The following is an 18,107-nucleotide window of genomic DNA, read 5'->3' as shown; positions in this document are numbered from 1 at the left end:
GCTCATGTCCAGTTTAGTTAAGCTTGAATTCAGATCCAAATAATGATAAACAAATCAAACTTGATCTTAAAGTTCAAGAACGAAATTAATTTTAAATAAGCTTGGCCAAAGCAAAGTCGGATCAAGCTCCGCTCATTTACACCCCTAACCATCAACAAATCATAACCATTTGGGAACATCTTTAATGAATTTTATTGTCCAGCATGTAGTTGTACCACCATCTCTTGCAAGAATTAATCCAGAAGAGCTTTGTGCTAATCCACTCCCCTAGTAGCCACCTAATCTAAAAATCCATGAGCATGACTAAGCACAAATGGCAGAAAGCAATGAGTTTATTGTGATCGCATTTTTGTCATTAACAATCTTAAAAGTCAAATGCTACAAGGTGGGCTTGCTAGGACAAGAAGAGCCGAATGAGTCTCGAAGGTTAATGGTTTTCAAAAGAATGGGGACTATGAGAAATAAGCTTTAGAAACTTTTAAGAGTTCAATTAAGAAGATAGTTAATTCCAAAGTTTTATCTGTAGCAATGACTTGGGGTACCAATGTACTCTTTCTACATGTCACAATGAAAGGACAACTGATTAGGAGTTGCCTAGTAGATAATTGGTCAATAGTACATGCTAAGAAGGGATAAAAGGAAAGTTTTGAAGAATTATGATTATGCTTGTCGGTAGCTGTATCAATCAAGCAACCCAACAAGTGACAGTCATTGGAGAATCTTGTTGAAGGTGTGATTAATTTTTACCTGTAATAGGCATGCTAACTATACATGATTTTCTTTGTGGCTGGCTTTGGATCTATGCAAGTTGGTGTATGTTGGCATCTTCAGTCAATGCTTTTGATGCATGAAGGGTAGGACAAAGTAGTTGAGATTTACCCACTATCATATACATATCCCCAATTTTGAAACTAGAGATCCTTAGACTCGTGTGGACTACTTTGACTATTACGAGCAGGACTGAATAGGGTCAAAGAGCGAGATCCGCTACATCGGAAAGCCAAGTTACAGCCAAACTTTCAAAGGCCATAATTTAGCCATACGATGCCTAATTGAGATGAACTTTAAAAAAAAAAAGGGTATCTTTTCGAAATCTATAAGCTTGGGCTAACCTCTTAAGAGGTTGAATCAAGACAAAATTCCATCGTTTAAGCTCCGAAATAGGCTAGTCAAACCGAAAGTTTTATTTTTGGGTAAGACTTTGATCGAGTGTAGCTCTCTATCCGATAAGAATCCGGCAGAGCAATAGAAGGAAGATTTGATGTAGAAGTCGGGATCTACCTCCTCGAGATTTTTAATTTTTTTTTAAACTAGAAATATCTATTTTAGAAAAAAGAGTCTTACTAGGATTAGCGAGAGGAATCCGACCCAAATTGTGTTAGAGCGGACCTCACATTATAAATAGAGCCTATGTAGCTTGTTTTTTTTTAATGATCAATGAAAGAAAAGGTCAATGAAGCTCAAGCTACTGATTGTAGGGCACTTTTTGTTTCATGCTCACAGTTTTGTGATCTGTATATTCAGCAGAATGGAAGAATACGAGCGTTGGAAATTTTGAGTATTTTCAGTATGACATTGGGAGGAATTCCTCTTCTGTATGGTTTATGGCCAAGACGGCTGGAATTGTAGACTATGTGCTTCCTCAGTATGTTTAGAAGTGCAATGACTGCAGAAACTACCTAACTACCTTCGCAGCTGCAGGTCAGAACCAATGTTCTCCAGCCAGCTGACCACCTCCTTGATGGTAGGCCTCTTGAAAGGATTCTGAACGACACACATGCAAGCAACATCAAGCACCTGCAGCATTTGCTCTTCAGACCCTTTGCCTCTCAGCTGGGGGTCGAAGACCTCATCCTGCTTCCCCTGGCATCTCATCTGCCGCACCCAGTGGACAAGCTCTCTCGATAGATTCGGCAAGATCTCGACAGGCCGCCTTCCTGTGAGAAGCTCGAGCAAGACCACTCCGAAGCTGTACACGTCCCCCCTCAATGTGGCCACCCATGCTTGCCCATACTCCGGAGGGATGTATCCCAGGGTCCCAACCAGTTCAGTTGTCACATGAGTGTCGCAGGGAAGGATCAGCCTTGCGAGGCCAAAATCGGCGACATGGGCCTTCAGTTCTGCGTCGAGAAGGATGTTGCTGGACTTGATGTCGCGGTGCACAATGCGCGGTTGGCAGATTTGGTGGATGTAAGCAAGACCACGGCTTGCCCCCCGTGCTATCTTCAGCCTCGCAGGCCAATCAAGCACCGACCCCCCACCGTCATCCCTCTCATGGAGCCAGTAATCCAGGCTGCCATTTTCCATGTACGAATATACCAATAGCCGGAAGTTGCCGCAGATGCAGTAACCCTGTAGGGACACAAGGTTCTCGTGCTGGGCCATGGACAGAGCCTCCACCTCTGCCTTGAACTCCCTCTCTATGAGGCACATGTCACCAGACAGCCTCTTGATGGCGAGCTTCGTGCCGCTCGCCAGCGTAGCTTTGTACACCAGCCCGAAGCCTCCGCAACCGATGATGTTTGCCTGGTCAAAATTGTCCGTCGCCTTCAAGATGTCGGCGAAGGTGAGATCCTTTGTTTCGCAGTTGCCTGGCGAGAGCATGACCAAAATGGAGTCCTTGATGGCCTCGCATGGAAGGCCCGAAACTGAGGTGCAGGCAATGCCATCTAGATCCATCATGTCGTTACTACCGCCTCGACCTGGATGCCTCTTCCTGCGACAAGCCACCATGGCAGCGAGAGCAAGCACTCCGATAGAACAGACGCTAAGTGCGACTCCAATGATGAGCTTCTTGTTGAGCCTCCTGCGTGAGGGTGAAAGGGGTTGTCCTGAATGATTGGTGCAAGATTTCTGAATCTCAGAGCCACAGAGCTTGGGATTTCCTTCGAAGCTGGAGGCTGGAAAAGTGTCGAACTGACCTCCCGATGGAATCGGCCCCTCTAGGTCGTTGTAAGCAACGCTGAACGAAGCAAGGAAATTAAGCTTGTTCAGCAGCGATGGAATCATGCCGGAGAGATGGTTCCTGGAAAGATTCAGCCTTTCCAAGTTGGTAAGATTGCAGAGCTGTGCAGGAATCTCGCCGGAAAAGTTGTTAAGGCTGAGGTCCAATACGAGGAGTCTTTTCAGTAGAGCGATCTCTGGGGGGATCCTGCCACTGAGGCTATTGTTTCCCAAGTATATTGCTGGGGGAAGGGCTGATAGGGAATCATACTGCAAACCAGATGCATTGGTGAGCATCACAAAGACGGGCAGTTCGAGATACCCCACGTCCACCTGGGCGGCGGCTTGCTCCGATGTCAGCACCGGCAATCCTGTGATTCCCAGGGGGAATTCTCCCGAGAAAAGATTATTAGACAAGTCCAGATAAAAGAGATGGGGCAGAGAACCCAACCAACTGGGGACTGAACCAGTGAGTTGATTGGAGGAAAGATCAAGAACCTCCAGCTTTTCAAGTTTGGCCAACCAAGGAGGTACCTGACCGGTCAGCTGACAACCCCATAGGCTCAGCACCTGGATATTCTGGAAGCCGTCAAACCAGCCGGCATCCGGCATCGCCTCGCCAATGAAATTCCCTGCAAGGATGATGGCGGTGAGGTTCCTACAACTCTTGAGGATCTCCAATGTGCCGCTGATGTTCACTAGCTTGTTGGAAGAAAGTGAAAGGTATGTCAGGTTCTGCGGATTTGCCATCTCTCGTGCAATTTGGCCCTGCAGCATATTCCCGGCCAGTCGCAGTGCGGTTAGAGATCTGCATGAGTAAATGCTGTTGGGAATTTCACCAACGAAACCATTGTTCCCGAGATCAAGCATGATGAGATTGGAAAGCCTGGAGAAGTTGACGGCAGAAAGCTCCCCGGTAAAGCAGTTGCTCCTGAGGTTCAGGCACGTGAGTTTCGCGCAATTGCTCAGGGCTGAGGGCAAGGAACCATTCAGTTTGTTACCATATACGAACAGCTGCTCCAAACTTGCGAGCTTGCAGATCGAAGCTGGGAGCTGTCCGGTGAGTTGATTGCCACTAAGATCAAGTGTAGTTAGATTTGAGAGGTTGGTGATACGTCCCCCATCGAGCATCCCAGAAAGTTGATTAAAAGACAGGGAAAGCTGCTGCAGTGAGACGGCATCAAAGAGATCGTCTGGGAGCGGCCCACTAAGATTGTTGAAGCTTGCTTGGAAAACTACTAGGTTCGAGCAATTGCCTAATCCTGATTGGATGCTGCCGCCGAATTGGTTGCGGGAGAGGTCTAGGATCCTGAGGAGGGGCGAGTCAGCGCAAAGAGCGGAGGGAATCAGGCCAGTGAAGCTGTTGTTGCTGGCGTTGATCGCCACAAGATTATGCGCAATCCCCCAGCCGAAGGATGGGAATGCGTCAGTAAAGCGGTTGCTGGAGACATTCAGCACCAGCAGAGGATGGTTCCCCGGAGGCGAAGATGAAGGTGGCGGCGAAGGCAATCCACCGGACAAATGGTTGAAGCTGACATCCAAAGTCATGAGGTGGTCGGACCACAGCAGGGCTGGATGCAGGGTGCCAGTGAGCCAGTTGTGGGAGAGGTTGAGGTGGGAGAGGCGAGTGAGGTTTGCAAGAGCGGGTGAGATCTGGCCTCTGAGTTCTTTAAGGGGCAGCCAGAGACGAGTGACTGATTTGTTGCCATCGCAAGAAATCCCTTCCCATATGCAGCAATCTGTGCCCCTCCATGAACCCAGCAGGCTGTTGTTGGAGGCTGATGAGAGGTTGGAGCGGAAGGACAGAAGAGAATCCCTCTCCACCTGCGTGCAGGCACCATGGGGAGAAGCAGAAGAGAGGATGACGACGAGAACAAGGTAGAAGAGGCGGAACAGGTGGCTGCTGCTGTGGGATTGGTGGTGGAGATGGTCAGCAGCATGGACAAGGTGTTGCATGGCTATCTTTTTGAGGGCATGCAAGTGCATCGGGAAGCCAGAGGCCAAAGAATCACCAGCTGTTTGGCAGAGTTGGAGTGCCAATTTACGAACTTAGCAGGAGAGACCAGAGAGCGAGCAGCTTCTCCTTCTTCCATGAGGATGGAAGCCAGATGCTGACGCATGCTAGAAATCATATACCAATCACGATATTAGTCAATGATTCTTGATAGAAAAAAGAGAGAATTGGTAATAAACAATGATGGTGGCTGTGGTTGTTCAGCGCGTTTACTTTTTTTTTTTTCTCTTCTTAATGGTTGAGCTGTCTGTCTATTTCTTCGAGAGATGAATGAATTAAGGAGAAGCGCGTGGAGCAGCCAGAGCTGACCTCGGCTGTTCCTGTTTACCGGCGACCAATTCAATCCTTCATTCTCTCTCTCTCTGTCTCTGTCTCAACCTCGCAACCCTGTTAGATTGTCATCCTGTGTTTGAGGCCATGCCCGGCTAATTGGTTGCCATGGTCCTGCACTCAAAACATTCTGCCAAATATTCTGTGTCATGGTGAACGGCAAAGGTGCAGGAAATCATAATTAGATTTGTTAGCTGCATTCGTAGATTCCGAACATCTGTAAAAAATCTGGCTGCTCATTTGATCAATCCACAATCTATTTCGTTTCTTGCACGCTACGCGTCTAAAGAAATGGGAACATGACCATCCAGATGGCTCCCCAAGTCAATCGCCTCGCAAATAATTAGTCTTCCGGACAGACAAACGGATATATGGTAGGTACCAAGATTGGCACTATGTGGCCTTACCTGAGATTTTTTTGCTTCCATGTTGGATGAGATCAAGACGGCGATTGAGGCTTGTTTTCTGGGAAGGGATATAGTATTTGAAAAGATGCCCCGACTGGTCTACTATGATCGAAGGATAGAAACCGTTGCGAAGACGACAAGGAAAAAAAAAAAAAGGGAGAGCATGCGAAGAGGAAGGCATCTATGACTCTGGGGTCCGCTCTCATCACCACTTGCACCTTCTTTAAAGAAAATTCTTCCGTGTCCAACCATGGCTTATTTTTCATAAAAGACATACTGGGTAGGGATACTAGGAATTTTTTTAAATCACCAATAATTTTTGTAAAGATACGGAAAATTCTGCATAGAAGTTAAAGATGGCAGAAAATAGATTGCATAGAAGTTAATGTTGTATAAAATATGTACAGATTTTAAAGCTGTAGTAATTTTCTACATAAATTTTAATCCGGAGAAAATTTCTGCACAAATTTAAAGTTATAGAAAAATTTTACAAATATTTTAAATCTGCAGAGAATTTTGTGTATAATTTTTAAAGTTGCAAAAAACACGTTTGCACAATTTTTAGAGTAATATGACTTTCTAAAAAAACTGATTTTTGTAAAGAAACAAAAAAAATTTACAGCTTTCTAATTCTATGTAATTAAAACCAAATTTAGTCTTATACGATTCAACTAAATTTGACAAACGATCAAATAGAAATTTCTAGTGTAATCAAACTCAAATTCTTAGAAAATTGACATGAGAAAGAATGTGAACACAAGGGATCGTCCTGCATCCACATCTAAGTATTCTTGATAAAATAATTGCTGGCATGAGATTGCAGGTGAATGATCGCAGACTTAGTTAAATAAATATATCAAAGCTCGAAGATTCAATGTCAGGGCAATTTAAGACAAGTGGACTAAAATAAGATATGGCATTTCCAATCTTTTGCCTAAAATCATGGTGGAAATTAAAATCACCGGACAGGGGTATTCAAAAAATAATGCATTGCCTAGAAGATTAGCAGTGGCTATGGTCGAGTGTCCACCCAATTGCACGCCTTGAGGGGTATGAATTAATGAAGTTGGAAATTCAAGGTTTTCATGTATGAAGTCAACCGCCTAGTTTTAAAATTTGATTTGTATTATTAATATCATCACCTTGACCATCAATAAATGCTTTCTAGTATGTTTAATTCAGACCAACCACTTGCTTCTGATTGTTTTCCAGCGCAAGATGTGAATTATGATTTATTAAATTAACCTTTCAATTGACTATTATTAGGTTGTTGGCTATGTCAAGGGTGGCTAGGCCTCTTCACCAAGTCACAGGGGCCCGCAATAGGAGGATGCTCTGGATTTGGTGTTGAGGACTCATCAAGGCTGTAAACACCTCGTGAAGAGGAGAAAGGAGGAAGAACAGAGGATAGGAGGATGGAAGAAGGGTGAGAGGAATCTCTCTGAAACCAAGAGCAGGGGATATGCGATGCAAGTATTAACAAGCATGTGGGATGCATCTGAGAAATGCATGCATGACCATGAACTATTTGATCATGGATCAGTTTACCAATCCAATTTGGTAATCGGTGATTGGCTGAGCAGTAGACGTAGCTCGATTGACATTGACCTACCTACGTATTGTAGGAATCACTGATTGCCACATCAGGCTGGTAAACTGAGTAGTGGTGTGACAGATCATTGGTGGTGATAGTCTCTACCTTCTTACACTGGCAAAGGTAGGGCCTACATATCTCTATCCCTGATTTATACAGTTTTAGTATGAATACATTCAAGAATGTTAGAAAATAGCAAATCACGGAGCACTCTAGGCAACTCTGTCTCCAACCCATAAAGCACCCCAGAGTGATTAGCCCCAACCTTCTTCGCAAGAATTATACTGGCCTGCCATCGCCTTGGGCAACATTCTAAGCTAAGCCCTGCTGAGGTCTCACTTGTTTGCAAGGGAGAATATTAGATGCGAGGATAATTAATACAAAATGATCATTTACATGAAGGTATGCTTTAGAAAGTCACGCATAAGAATGTTTGTTGAATTAAATCAAGTTTATTTGCATTCAATGCATTACTTTAAAAATTCACTTGGGTTTTAAACTAATTAGAAGAGCTAGCTTGTTTCATCAATCAAAGATGCATAAAAATAGATTATTGTTTTGTATTTATTATATTTACAGATTATTATTTTATATATGGTAAGTTGATTTTATTTTTATATTTATACATGCAAGGCATGTGTCTCCACTCTTCCTTCTCTTTGCAATAAATGCATCTCTTCTACCACTAATTTTTGAGGTAAAAATCACTAAGGGCTAGTGGTAAAGCATTTATCTTGAGTGTTAAGTTCATTGATGAGCCCACAACTATCTTTGATTCTTTTTGTTGACCATGTGCGGAACATGTGTTGTCTCACAAATTAAACTATAAATAAAAAAAGTGAAAATTGAAAATCATTAATTGATGGGAATGCTATTGTGACAATTCACACATAAAATTTTGAAAAGGATTCATGGGTAAAACACCTAACCCTAATCATTTCAATATTTGATGGAATCATCTCTACTAGCAAAATGGCCCATCCTTTCGAAATAGCAACGTGATCTTCGCTATCAGCTCTTCATTATTGAGCTTTTAACATCCTTCTTTTCTCTTTTCTTTGAACATTTGGAGATTTTACCATAATTATATTTGATGCCATGCAGTTGTCGAAGAACTTCAGTACTAGTTGGTAGAATGGGAGCAGATAGCAACTCTATAGTACCATCAAATAGATTATTTTGAAATCGAAATAGATGATTTGCTTCTAACCATTGACGATGACCCATATAACAGAACTTTTCTCTATATTTTAACCAATACGAATAAGTTGAATCCGACAACGCTTATTAGCATCATCTTATTATTGGCTTTCGACGACATTTTTAAGCATCATACCTTAATGGCGCTTAAAAAAACATCGGTATAAATGTTTCTAAATTGCCAACACTTTAAAGCGTTGTTGGAAGCCAATAATAACACAGCGCTAATAAGATGCATTGGTAAAATTTGGCACGGTTTATCTTTTAACGATGCTTCTTTGACAAATTTTCATTGGATTTCACACTTTTTTCTAGTGTTAGTAAGATATCTTTGCTCGGGCAAATATTATGCTCAGTTTGGAAATCAACTTATTGAAAATCAACTTACCATAGCTACCACTATCCTCGAAGTATGTTTATGCCATGTGGACGCAGCCGACCACTTTCTGCATGATGGGATTGGGGTGGTCATATATGTCTGCTATCCTATCTGTTAGAATAAGTTTAGAAATTACATAACAATCTGCACAACTCATAATATTTTTTTTATCAGTGTGATTTTGTGTCAACCTATATTAGTTTTTTTTGTTAGCATAATCTTGTTAGAGCAATTTTAGGGATCACACGACAACATATATCACCTATAATATTTTTCTTTGTTAATGAGATCCTATATCAACCTATATTATTTTTTATATATAGAGTCTATATACGAGTATATATAATCCCTAAGATGTACCAAATACAAAGCAACAAAAAAATAAATTATCTCTCTCTCTCTCTCTCTCTCTCTCTCTCTCTCTCTCTCGCGTTTTCTTCTTCAAATATTTCAAATGGTATCAGATCACCGATCACGTAACCTGCTGCCATCATCTCTTCAGCCTTTGCTGTGGTCATCGTCGTCGTTCGCAGATCTTTTGTTTCTCCTACCTCATTTGGGGAGGAGAGGGTAGTCGGGGCTCTAGCCTCGGCGGGTTTCATGTATGGAGTTTGTATACGAGCATATATAATCTCTTTTCTATGCATGAAATTTGTATACGAGTATATATAATTTCTGAGATATGCTGAATATGAAGTAATAAAGAAATAAAATTACTTTTCTCTTTCTCTTTTTCTTTTGCTTTCTTCTCGAAATATTTCAACACCATCATTCTATCAACTCCAACTGTTTCTGTAATTCAGGAGAATCATGAAGTATAAGACATCCATTGCTGATTGCGTTACTGGTATGAGTTAGATGATTCACTGTTGTCCTAGCTCGATTTTCTAGCAAATGAGCAATCTTATTTGCCATCCTAGGAGTATAGGAAATAGAAAAATAAAAATTTTGGTGGAGTTTTTTTAGTATAAGCAATAATATTCTAGACCCGCAAGACAGGAGTAGAACAATCCGTTGATAAAAACGTCACAACAATCATTAAATCGCCTTCAACAATTCCTGAGCATGGATGGATGAAGTGAAATCAAGAATTCAATGCCTCAAAAACGCTATTGTTTTAACATCTTCAGCTGAGTGGGAAAGGAACAATGAATGATTTCCAAAACTATACGATTTTCTTGATGATCTTGAACAACCGAAACAACACGGAAGCTGCTCCATATATATTCATTTTAATGCAATCAAAGGGAGACTAACTCATTATTATGAATAGAAACTTTATCAATTACATGGTTAAAGATGAAAAGTACTCCTTTATTATCTTTTCGTTGCAAGCTTTCCAGATAAATCACATGAGTGAAGTAGTGTAACAAAAATTTGATAATAATTATTGCAATAGGATGAAAAAAAGCCACTCAACTATCCAATTATCATACAAGAATATACTTCTAAAGTTCATACTAACTTCTCAACAAAGTTGGGAAAATCTATAATAAATAAAAAGATGATCAATTGATTCAGCTTTCTTTAGATGAATTTATTTTCTGATTCATGTTTAGCCATGCTCATATTATGTCAGTATCGAGCAACACCAAGTTTCTCCCCCTCACACAATTTCACGTAGCAGAGGTCCCTAGCACGCAGCAGTTGCAGCCCACGAGAAAAACTAATTGCTCGCAGCGACAGTGATGGCGACGACGTTGGCAGCCGAGCATTCCAGGACGCGTGGACCGGTGGCGACCCCGTTCACGGCTCCGCATCCGCGCGCTTGGGAATGCGAGCCTGGCTACCCTCCTGTCCATGCCTCTTATCTCGCCCATTTAATTCTCATCGCCAACCCCAACTACCCTCTCGTACGTCCCTCCTCATAAATGCCCAGTCGCGGGGCAGCCCTTTCCGCCCCATACCCGTCCTCTCTTTCCTTCGGCACTCCTAACCATGCGCCTTCAGCTAGTGTTTGAGAAGAAGACCCTTGTTTAATTGTTTGTTTCTCTCCTTTTTTTGGTTCCTGCCCCTCGCTTGTAGAGGGCTTCAGTGAGTTTGTTTGAGAGAGAGATGATGACGAAGAAAACGATGGTGGAGGAGGAGGGGAGGAAGAGGGAGGGGGAGGGGCGAAGCGCAGTGAGGACGGCGGAGACGGTGCTGAGGGTAGTGCCCATGGGGCTGTGCCTGGCGGCGCTGGTGCTCATGCTCAAGAACGCCCAGGTCAACGACTTCGGCTCCGTCTCCTATGCCGACCTCACCCCCTTCAGGCGAGTTTTAAGAAGAGTTTAGAGGCCTCTTTGGTTGCCTCCTCGTCCTTTTCTTTCTATGTATACCTGTTTGTCTTTTTGCTTCTCTCGTTCTGCGGTGTCTCAACAGTTGGAACTACATATGGATGTGAAATAGGTACCTGGTGTATGCCAATGGCTTCTGTGCCGGCTACTCCCTGTTATCCGCCTCCTACACGGCCATGCCACGACCGAACACCTTGTCTCGTTCATGGGTCCTATTCTTCTTTGATCAGGCATCTCTCTCTCTCTCTCTCTCTCTCTCTCTCTCTCTCTCTCTCTCCCTCCCCCGTCTCTGTGTGTGTGTGTGTGTGTTTGAACAGTTTTATGTTTTGTTTTGTTTTTTTTTTACTTTTTTGCTAGTCCCTCCTACATTTATCAGTATTTGTCCAAAATACGTATACCTGTTTTATAACATCTCTACCTTATTATTTTTCAGCATCATTTATGTGGATTAGGACTGAAAATAAAAGTAATGTGTGTTATGGTATAAGAAGGTTACAATGACCTCAAAAATAAAAAATAAAAAAGCGGTACGAAGATTCATGTAACCCAATTATCGCAGAGCATGTACAGTTCAGCACAGATAAAAGCTTCGTTTGGTAGGGCTGTTGGGACTAGGATTTTCGGAGGTGGAAGTTTTATAAAAAATTATTTGTTATTAAGTAAATATAATTCTAAAAAGCTCTGAAATTTTAAAATATGTTTGATAAATAAAATAAAAAAATATTTTGGGTATGGCAAAATGACCATAAATAACATTGCATAGTATTATACAACAAAAAATAATAAAATATAATATATTAATACATAAATATATAATATAATATAATATTACTATAATATAATATAATATAATATTATTATAATAATATAATATAATTTGATATTATATAACATAATATATCAATGTGTTATTATATAATATAATATAATATTATATTTATAGTATAATATAGTAATAAAAGTATACAATATTATAATTATTATTATTATATATTAATATCATCATTTTCTATAATTATTATATTTAATTATTGGTATTTTGGATGGAAAAAAATTATAACTTAAAACAATCTCTTGATGGAGCCTAAAATTTTTTTTTTTTTCAGAGAAGCTCTGAAATGAAGATTCTTTCAAAAAGCTATTTTAGTTTTCCGGTAAAGTTAAAATAATTTTTTAATTTTTTTATTAATCATTTCTATTTTATCTAAAAGTGCTTTTTGGTTCTCCAAAAGCTCTTTCGAGGTTCTATGTGAATTTTCTATTGCTCCGAGACTTCTCAAAATAAAGTAGCCACCAGGCCTAGAGTGGCGTCAAAATTGTTGGTCAACAAATTCTGAAATGGCATCCACACAAAGGAGGTGTTAGATGCTAAATTTCTCCCGGTCTACAACACGTCCATCATTCGCATCATAAGCAATCTTTTCTCTCAACCTCCTAATAATTTTCGATTTCTTCTTGGTTTGTTGCAATAACAACATTTATATACCGGGTTTGGGCAGGTGTTCACGTATGTGATCCTCGCCGCGGGGACGGTGTCGGCAGAGCTGACGTACCTGGCTTACAATGGCGACGAGGCGGTGACATGGAGCAAGCAGTGCGGCGTCTTCAACAGCTTCTGCCGGAGGGCGACGGCTTCCATCGGCATCACCTTTGGGGCGGTGGCCTGCTACGCTGTGCTCTCTCTGCTCTCCTCCTATCGTCTCTTCAGCACCTACGAAGCCCCCCTCTCCTTCGTCGGCAAAAGTGGCCGGGAGAGCTCTGCCTTCCCCCGCTGATGTGATACAGGTGGCCTCCTCTTGGCAGCATGATATGCGAGCAGAGGATGCCAGGATATTGTGTGTGTGTGGAAATCAAGACTTAGAGGCAGAGGCGTAGAACAAGGATGCAGTGCTTTCGTAAATAAAGTTTGATGGTCACTCTTGCAGCTGTAACTTGTATTCCTATATATATATATATATAAACTCCTTCAGCTCAGCTTTATTAGTTCTTCGGACACTATCAAACGGTTTTCATACTTTCCAAACTTTAGCTAAGATATGATTATTTAAAACTATAGTAGAAGCCTAGAAGGTGCTTTGGATGGCCTTCTCATAATGCCGCGACGTCTAAACTGCATCAGCAAAACCATTTCTTAGTCAAGAAAATTTTGAGGACTGCAAAGCTGTTGATGGATGGCCCGATTGGAATCAAGTTACCAATTGAGCAATTCTGCTTGATGCTATTGCTCTCACTAATGCTGAGTTTTTTTTTTTTTTTCCCAGGATATCGAAGTCCATTAAAAAAAATTACATATTTCCAACTATCACTACTTGTTGGAGTAACTTGGATAAACTTAACATGTAGCCTTTCCACCTTATGGAAATCATCTGTTGCCATGAGGCAAATCAGTCTGGTATCCTTCTATCCATTTTCATCGTTAGTGTTTTCTTCATCCTATGCAAACACCTTTTCCTCTGATATTCCAGCAAGGAAGCCTCTGCAAGCAATATTTTTCTATCTTGTTCCTTCACCTTCGAGTTATGAATTTCCCTCCATATCACCACTTGTTCAAGAGACGGCCTTTTCCAAGGGCATATTTTTTTAGCTCCTATTTATTTGGGCTATACATACCTTTGTTTGCATGACCAGGTGAAGCTGCTTCTCCTATTTGCCATATTGCCATTTGTCATAAAGATGCAACAGGAAGCCATTCTAAAGAAGAAAGTACAGTTTTGGGTTCCTGAGCAAACATATCTTGCGAGGGTGATCAAAAAACTTCTGAACTAAATACAGGGATAAGCAGAGATCTTTATGGCAGCTATTGCCCCTAAATTGGATGGTGATTGAATTGAGCAATGTGCTATTCTTCTCCGAGAACTTGGGATGTATGAGTGTTGGAGAAAAAAAAAAAACTTAAATGCGCACGCGGCGTGCGCGTTTGAGAAAAGATAACGCTTGAAAACGGACGCGTTTGAAAACGCGTCCGCAAATGACCAAACGGCCCCTGTAAAAACTCCTATTTAAACCCCTTGATTTCATCTCTTTGGAAGCACGAAAAATTTCAGAAAAATAGTGGAAAAATTCTGGAAAAATTCTTCTCCCTCTTAGCCACTTCCAAATTTTATTTTTACATTTTTATTCAGTTTATTTAGTTCTTTTCATTCCGTTCTTTGCTGGATCTGCAAGTTCGATAGGGTTCGCTTTGACTTCTTCCGAGACGTGCCGAAGAAGAAGTTGTAGGGTCGTCGTATCTCCGAGAAGGATTGCCGGGTGACCCGTACGTGAGGCAAATACTTCTTTGGGACAGCGTCTACGCGCTTCGACCTGCCTTCAATCAGGCTACTTTCTTCTACTTTTATTTTTAATTTAATATTAGTAGATTTGTAGGATTTGAAATTCTATAATATAAATTTATTAAATGCATAGATTTATTTTGTGCTAGAATAGATTTATTTTGCATTAAAATAGAATTATTTGGATGCCGAATGATATGCATGTATATTATTCCCTTTAAGATTTTCCATTAATTGAATTAATAGAATTATTGTTTATTTATATGATATATTGCTAACAATCCAAAGAAGTATGTGTTTTTGTTAGTAATATATAATTAATTAAATTTTTTTATTACAATTGTGGCATATTAGATTTTAATTGCAATAATTGTTTTTGCTAGCACATCATTAATAATAAATTATTCTAAAGAGGTAATAATTTGGTTAACCTCCAAGAGGTTTATTATACCTCCATTTGGACTCCTCAAGGAGTAATTTCCAGATCCCATTCAAACGGAAAATTCGGAAATTGGTTGATACATAATAATTAATCTATTGAATTGACCTATTAGATCTCAATCAATTATTTTAATAAAGGAATAAATCTTTTAATTCATTGAATTGACTTATTAGATCTCAATCAATTATTCTAATAAAGAAATAAATCTTTTAATTCATTGAATTGACATCTTAATTACATAATTGATTTGCTACAAAATTAGTAATTAATTATTCTAATAAGAAAATAAATCAATTCTAATATATATAATTTATTGAATTGATAAATTAGATTTCAATTACAATAATTGTTTTGCTAGAATTAAATTTAGTAATCAACCGTTACTAATTCGGAAAGGTCAAACGAAAAATTCAAAAATTAGTTAATTCGTTTAAATTTGCATTTAGGTTATTTTAAATATTGAATTTGTGTGATTTCTAGTGATTATATCCACTAACTAATAGTGTCTAAGAAAAGCTTGTCAAAAAGGCATACGTGCCTAAGAAAGGCTGGTACTTAAGTGAGCCTAGTGCTCCACCACCGATCTGGAGCTGATCTGGCTATTAGTTTTTTGGATATATCAATTAGACATCCAAAGTTCAATATAAATATTACTGCAATCTTTTGACATAGATTTTTTGATTTCAATCAGGTTTCTGTCACTATTCTGTAACCCTGATCCTATGGCCTCAAACACTAGTGACCATCTTAGTGCCAAACCTGAAAAATTTGATGGCCATAACTTTAGGAGGTGGCAGAACCAAATGCGGTTCTGGCTCACCACATTAGGGTTAATCTCAGCCATAGGTGAAAGTACGATCGAAGTTGATAACGGGTCCAACCCAACTACCTCTTCCAACACTGAACATTCTGCCTCCACTAGCACACCCTCTAGGACACCTGATGAGATAGATTATCATTGTATCCATAGAATCCTAGGTGCTCTTTCTGAGAGGCTATATGATATCTATTACACAGCCAAGAGTGCCAAAGAACTCTGGGACACCCTAGATAGCAAATATGGTCTTGATGATGCTGGGGTAAAGAGGTTCAAGGCCTCCGATTTCAATAAGTTTAGGATGGTGGACTCAAAGCCTATGAATGACCAAATTCATGAATTTGAAACCCTGATCCACCAGCTTAGGGCTAATGGAACCAATTTGGATGAATCATTCCAGGTAGCCTGTCTGATAGATAAACTACCTACTTCCTGGTCTGATTTTGCCAAGACCCTGAGCCATACCCAAGGAGTTCTCACCCTAACCCAAGTCTTAAACTCCATTAGGATTGAAGAGCAGCATAGGCTCAGAAATAATACCTCTACTGGACCTAAAAATAATGCATATAATGTAGAAGCTCCTCCTAAGAAAAATCAGAACCGACCCTTCCGTAAGAATTTCAAGAAGAAACCCTACAACCCTAGAAACCCTAACCACCACTACAATGGGAAGCCTATTCAATCCCAGGAGCAGAAGAAGAAGAAAGAGGAAGGTGGTGCTCGTTTCTGTTATGTGTGTGGTCGGACCAACCATTTGTCTCCACAGTGCTTCTATAAGAAGACTGCACCTCTTCAATCTAAGAAGAAGGGTCCACACACATCCAGCGCTCAAGTCAACATGGTGACTTCCGGCGCTGGCTCCTCTGAGACAGCTTTCAGGTCTGTTTCCTTCACTCCTGAAGTTAACATGACTTTACAAGCACTTGATTGGTGGATTGATACCGGAGCTGGTATTCATATTTGTTCGGATCGCTCCTGGTTTTCTTCTTACCAGATCTCAAGTGGAGGAGCTGTGATCATGGCAAACAGCTCGGAGGCGCGTGTGTTAGGAGTAGGACGTGTGGACTTAAAGCTTACATCTGGAAAAGTCCTGTCCCTGCACGGCGTCCAACATGTTCCAGTTGTTAGGAGAAATCTCATTAGTGGTTCCTTGCTTGTCCAGCAAGGCTTTCGTCTTGTTTTTGAGTCCAATAAGGTTGTAATTTCTCATGGTGTAATGTTTATTGGAAAAGGATTCCTTAGTGAAGGATTGTTCAAGTTGAATGTAATAGCTCCTTTAATAAATGAAAATCATTTGATTATGAATATAGAACCCCCTTCTATTTGGCATGGTAGATTAGGTCATGTAAATTATAATTCAATTAAGCAACTTATGAACCTAAATCTAATACCAAAAAGTGATCTTAAGAACCATGAGAAATGTCAAATTTGTGTAGAAGCTAAACTCCCTAGGAAGCCTTTTAAATCCGTTAAGAGGGATTCAGATCTATTAGAGTTGATCCATAGTGATGTTTGTGACTCTGGTAGAACTTCTAGGGGAGGTAACAGATACTTTGTAACATTTATAGATGATCTATCGAAGTTCTGTTACATCTACCTAATTAAAACCAAGGATGAGGTGCTCAGCAAATTTAAAATTTTTAAGATTGAAGCTGAGAACCAACAGGAAAAGAAAATTAAAATTCTTAGATCAGATCGGGGAGGTGAATATACATCAAATGACATAACTCAATTCTGTGAAGATCATGGAATCATTCATGAAGTGACTGCACCCTATTCTCCCCAATCAAATGGAGTAGCAGAAAGGAAGAATAGGACTTTAATGGATATGGTGAACTCCATGCTTATAAGCTCAGGAGTGCCAGAAAATTTGTGGGGGGAAGCTCTTGTTTCAGCCTGTTATATCCTTAATAGGATTCCCTCTAAAAATAATGATCTAACCCCATATGAAGTTTGGAAACATAGAAAACCTAATCTTAGCTATTTGAAAGTGTGGGGGTGCTTGGCAAAAGTTAAAATACCTGATTTTAAGAGAAAAAAAAATAGGGCCTAAAACAGTGGATGCCATATTCATAGGTTATGCAGCCAATAGTAATGCCAATAGATTTCTAGTGATAAATTCAGAAGAAAGTGATATTAGTAACAACACCATCATAGAAGCCAGAGATGCAACATATTTTGAAGGCACCTTTCCACTTAAGACTAGAGTAGATAGTGGTATAGCTAGTAGCTCTAGTAAAATAAGGACAAGTGAAGTAGAAGTAGAAGCAGATCCTAGAAGGAGTAAGAGATCCAGGGTAGAGAAAACATTTGGAGATGACTTCTATACTTTTCTTATAGAGGACTCTCCAACTACCTTTGAGGACGCAATGAAATCCTTGGATTCACCTTTTTGGAGAGAAGCTGTGGATAATGAGATGCAGTCAATTATCC

The 18,107-nt window shown here is 40.2% G+C and overlaps 2 protein-coding genes across 2 annotated transcripts; one reads left to right on the top strand and one right to left on the bottom strand.

The window, feature by feature from the left end:
* Positions 1–1,395: 1,395 nt before the first annotated feature.
* Positions 1,396–5,797, bottom strand: LOC103717784 (tyrosine-sulfated glycopeptide receptor 1). Its single transcript, XM_008806297.4, has 2 exons — positions 5,171–5,797; positions 1,396–5,064 (listed from the first exon to the last, which is right to left on the bottom strand). Exon 2 carries the CDS (start codon positions 4,927–4,929, stop codon positions 1,684–1,686), a length of 3,246 nt encoding a protein of 1,081 aa, XP_008804519.2. The 5' UTR covers positions 4,930–5,064; positions 5,171–5,797; the 3' UTR covers positions 1,396–1,683.
* A 4,956-nt stretch (positions 5,798–10,753) lies between these two features.
* LOC103717786 (CASP-like protein 2A1) lies at positions 10,754–13,126 on the top strand. Its single transcript, XM_008806299.4, has 3 exons — positions 10,754–11,119; positions 11,256–11,373; positions 12,643–13,126. The coding sequence occupies exons 1-3, from the start codon at positions 10,923–10,925 to the stop codon at positions 12,916–12,918; spliced, it is 591 nt and encodes a 196-aa protein (XP_008804521.1). The 5' UTR covers positions 10,754–10,922; the 3' UTR covers positions 12,919–13,126.
* Positions 13,127–18,107: the final 4,981 nt, after the last annotated feature.

Source organism: Phoenix dactylifera, unplaced genomic scaffold, assembly GCF_009389715.1.
Source record: "Phoenix dactylifera cultivar Barhee BC4 unplaced genomic scaffold, palm_55x_up_171113_PBpolish2nd_filt_p 000085F, whole genome shotgun sequence".
Classification (NCBI taxonomy): Eukaryota; Viridiplantae; Streptophyta; class Magnoliopsida; order Arecales; family Arecaceae; genus Phoenix; species Phoenix dactylifera.
This window is presented reverse-complemented; position numbering and strand designations above follow the sequence as displayed.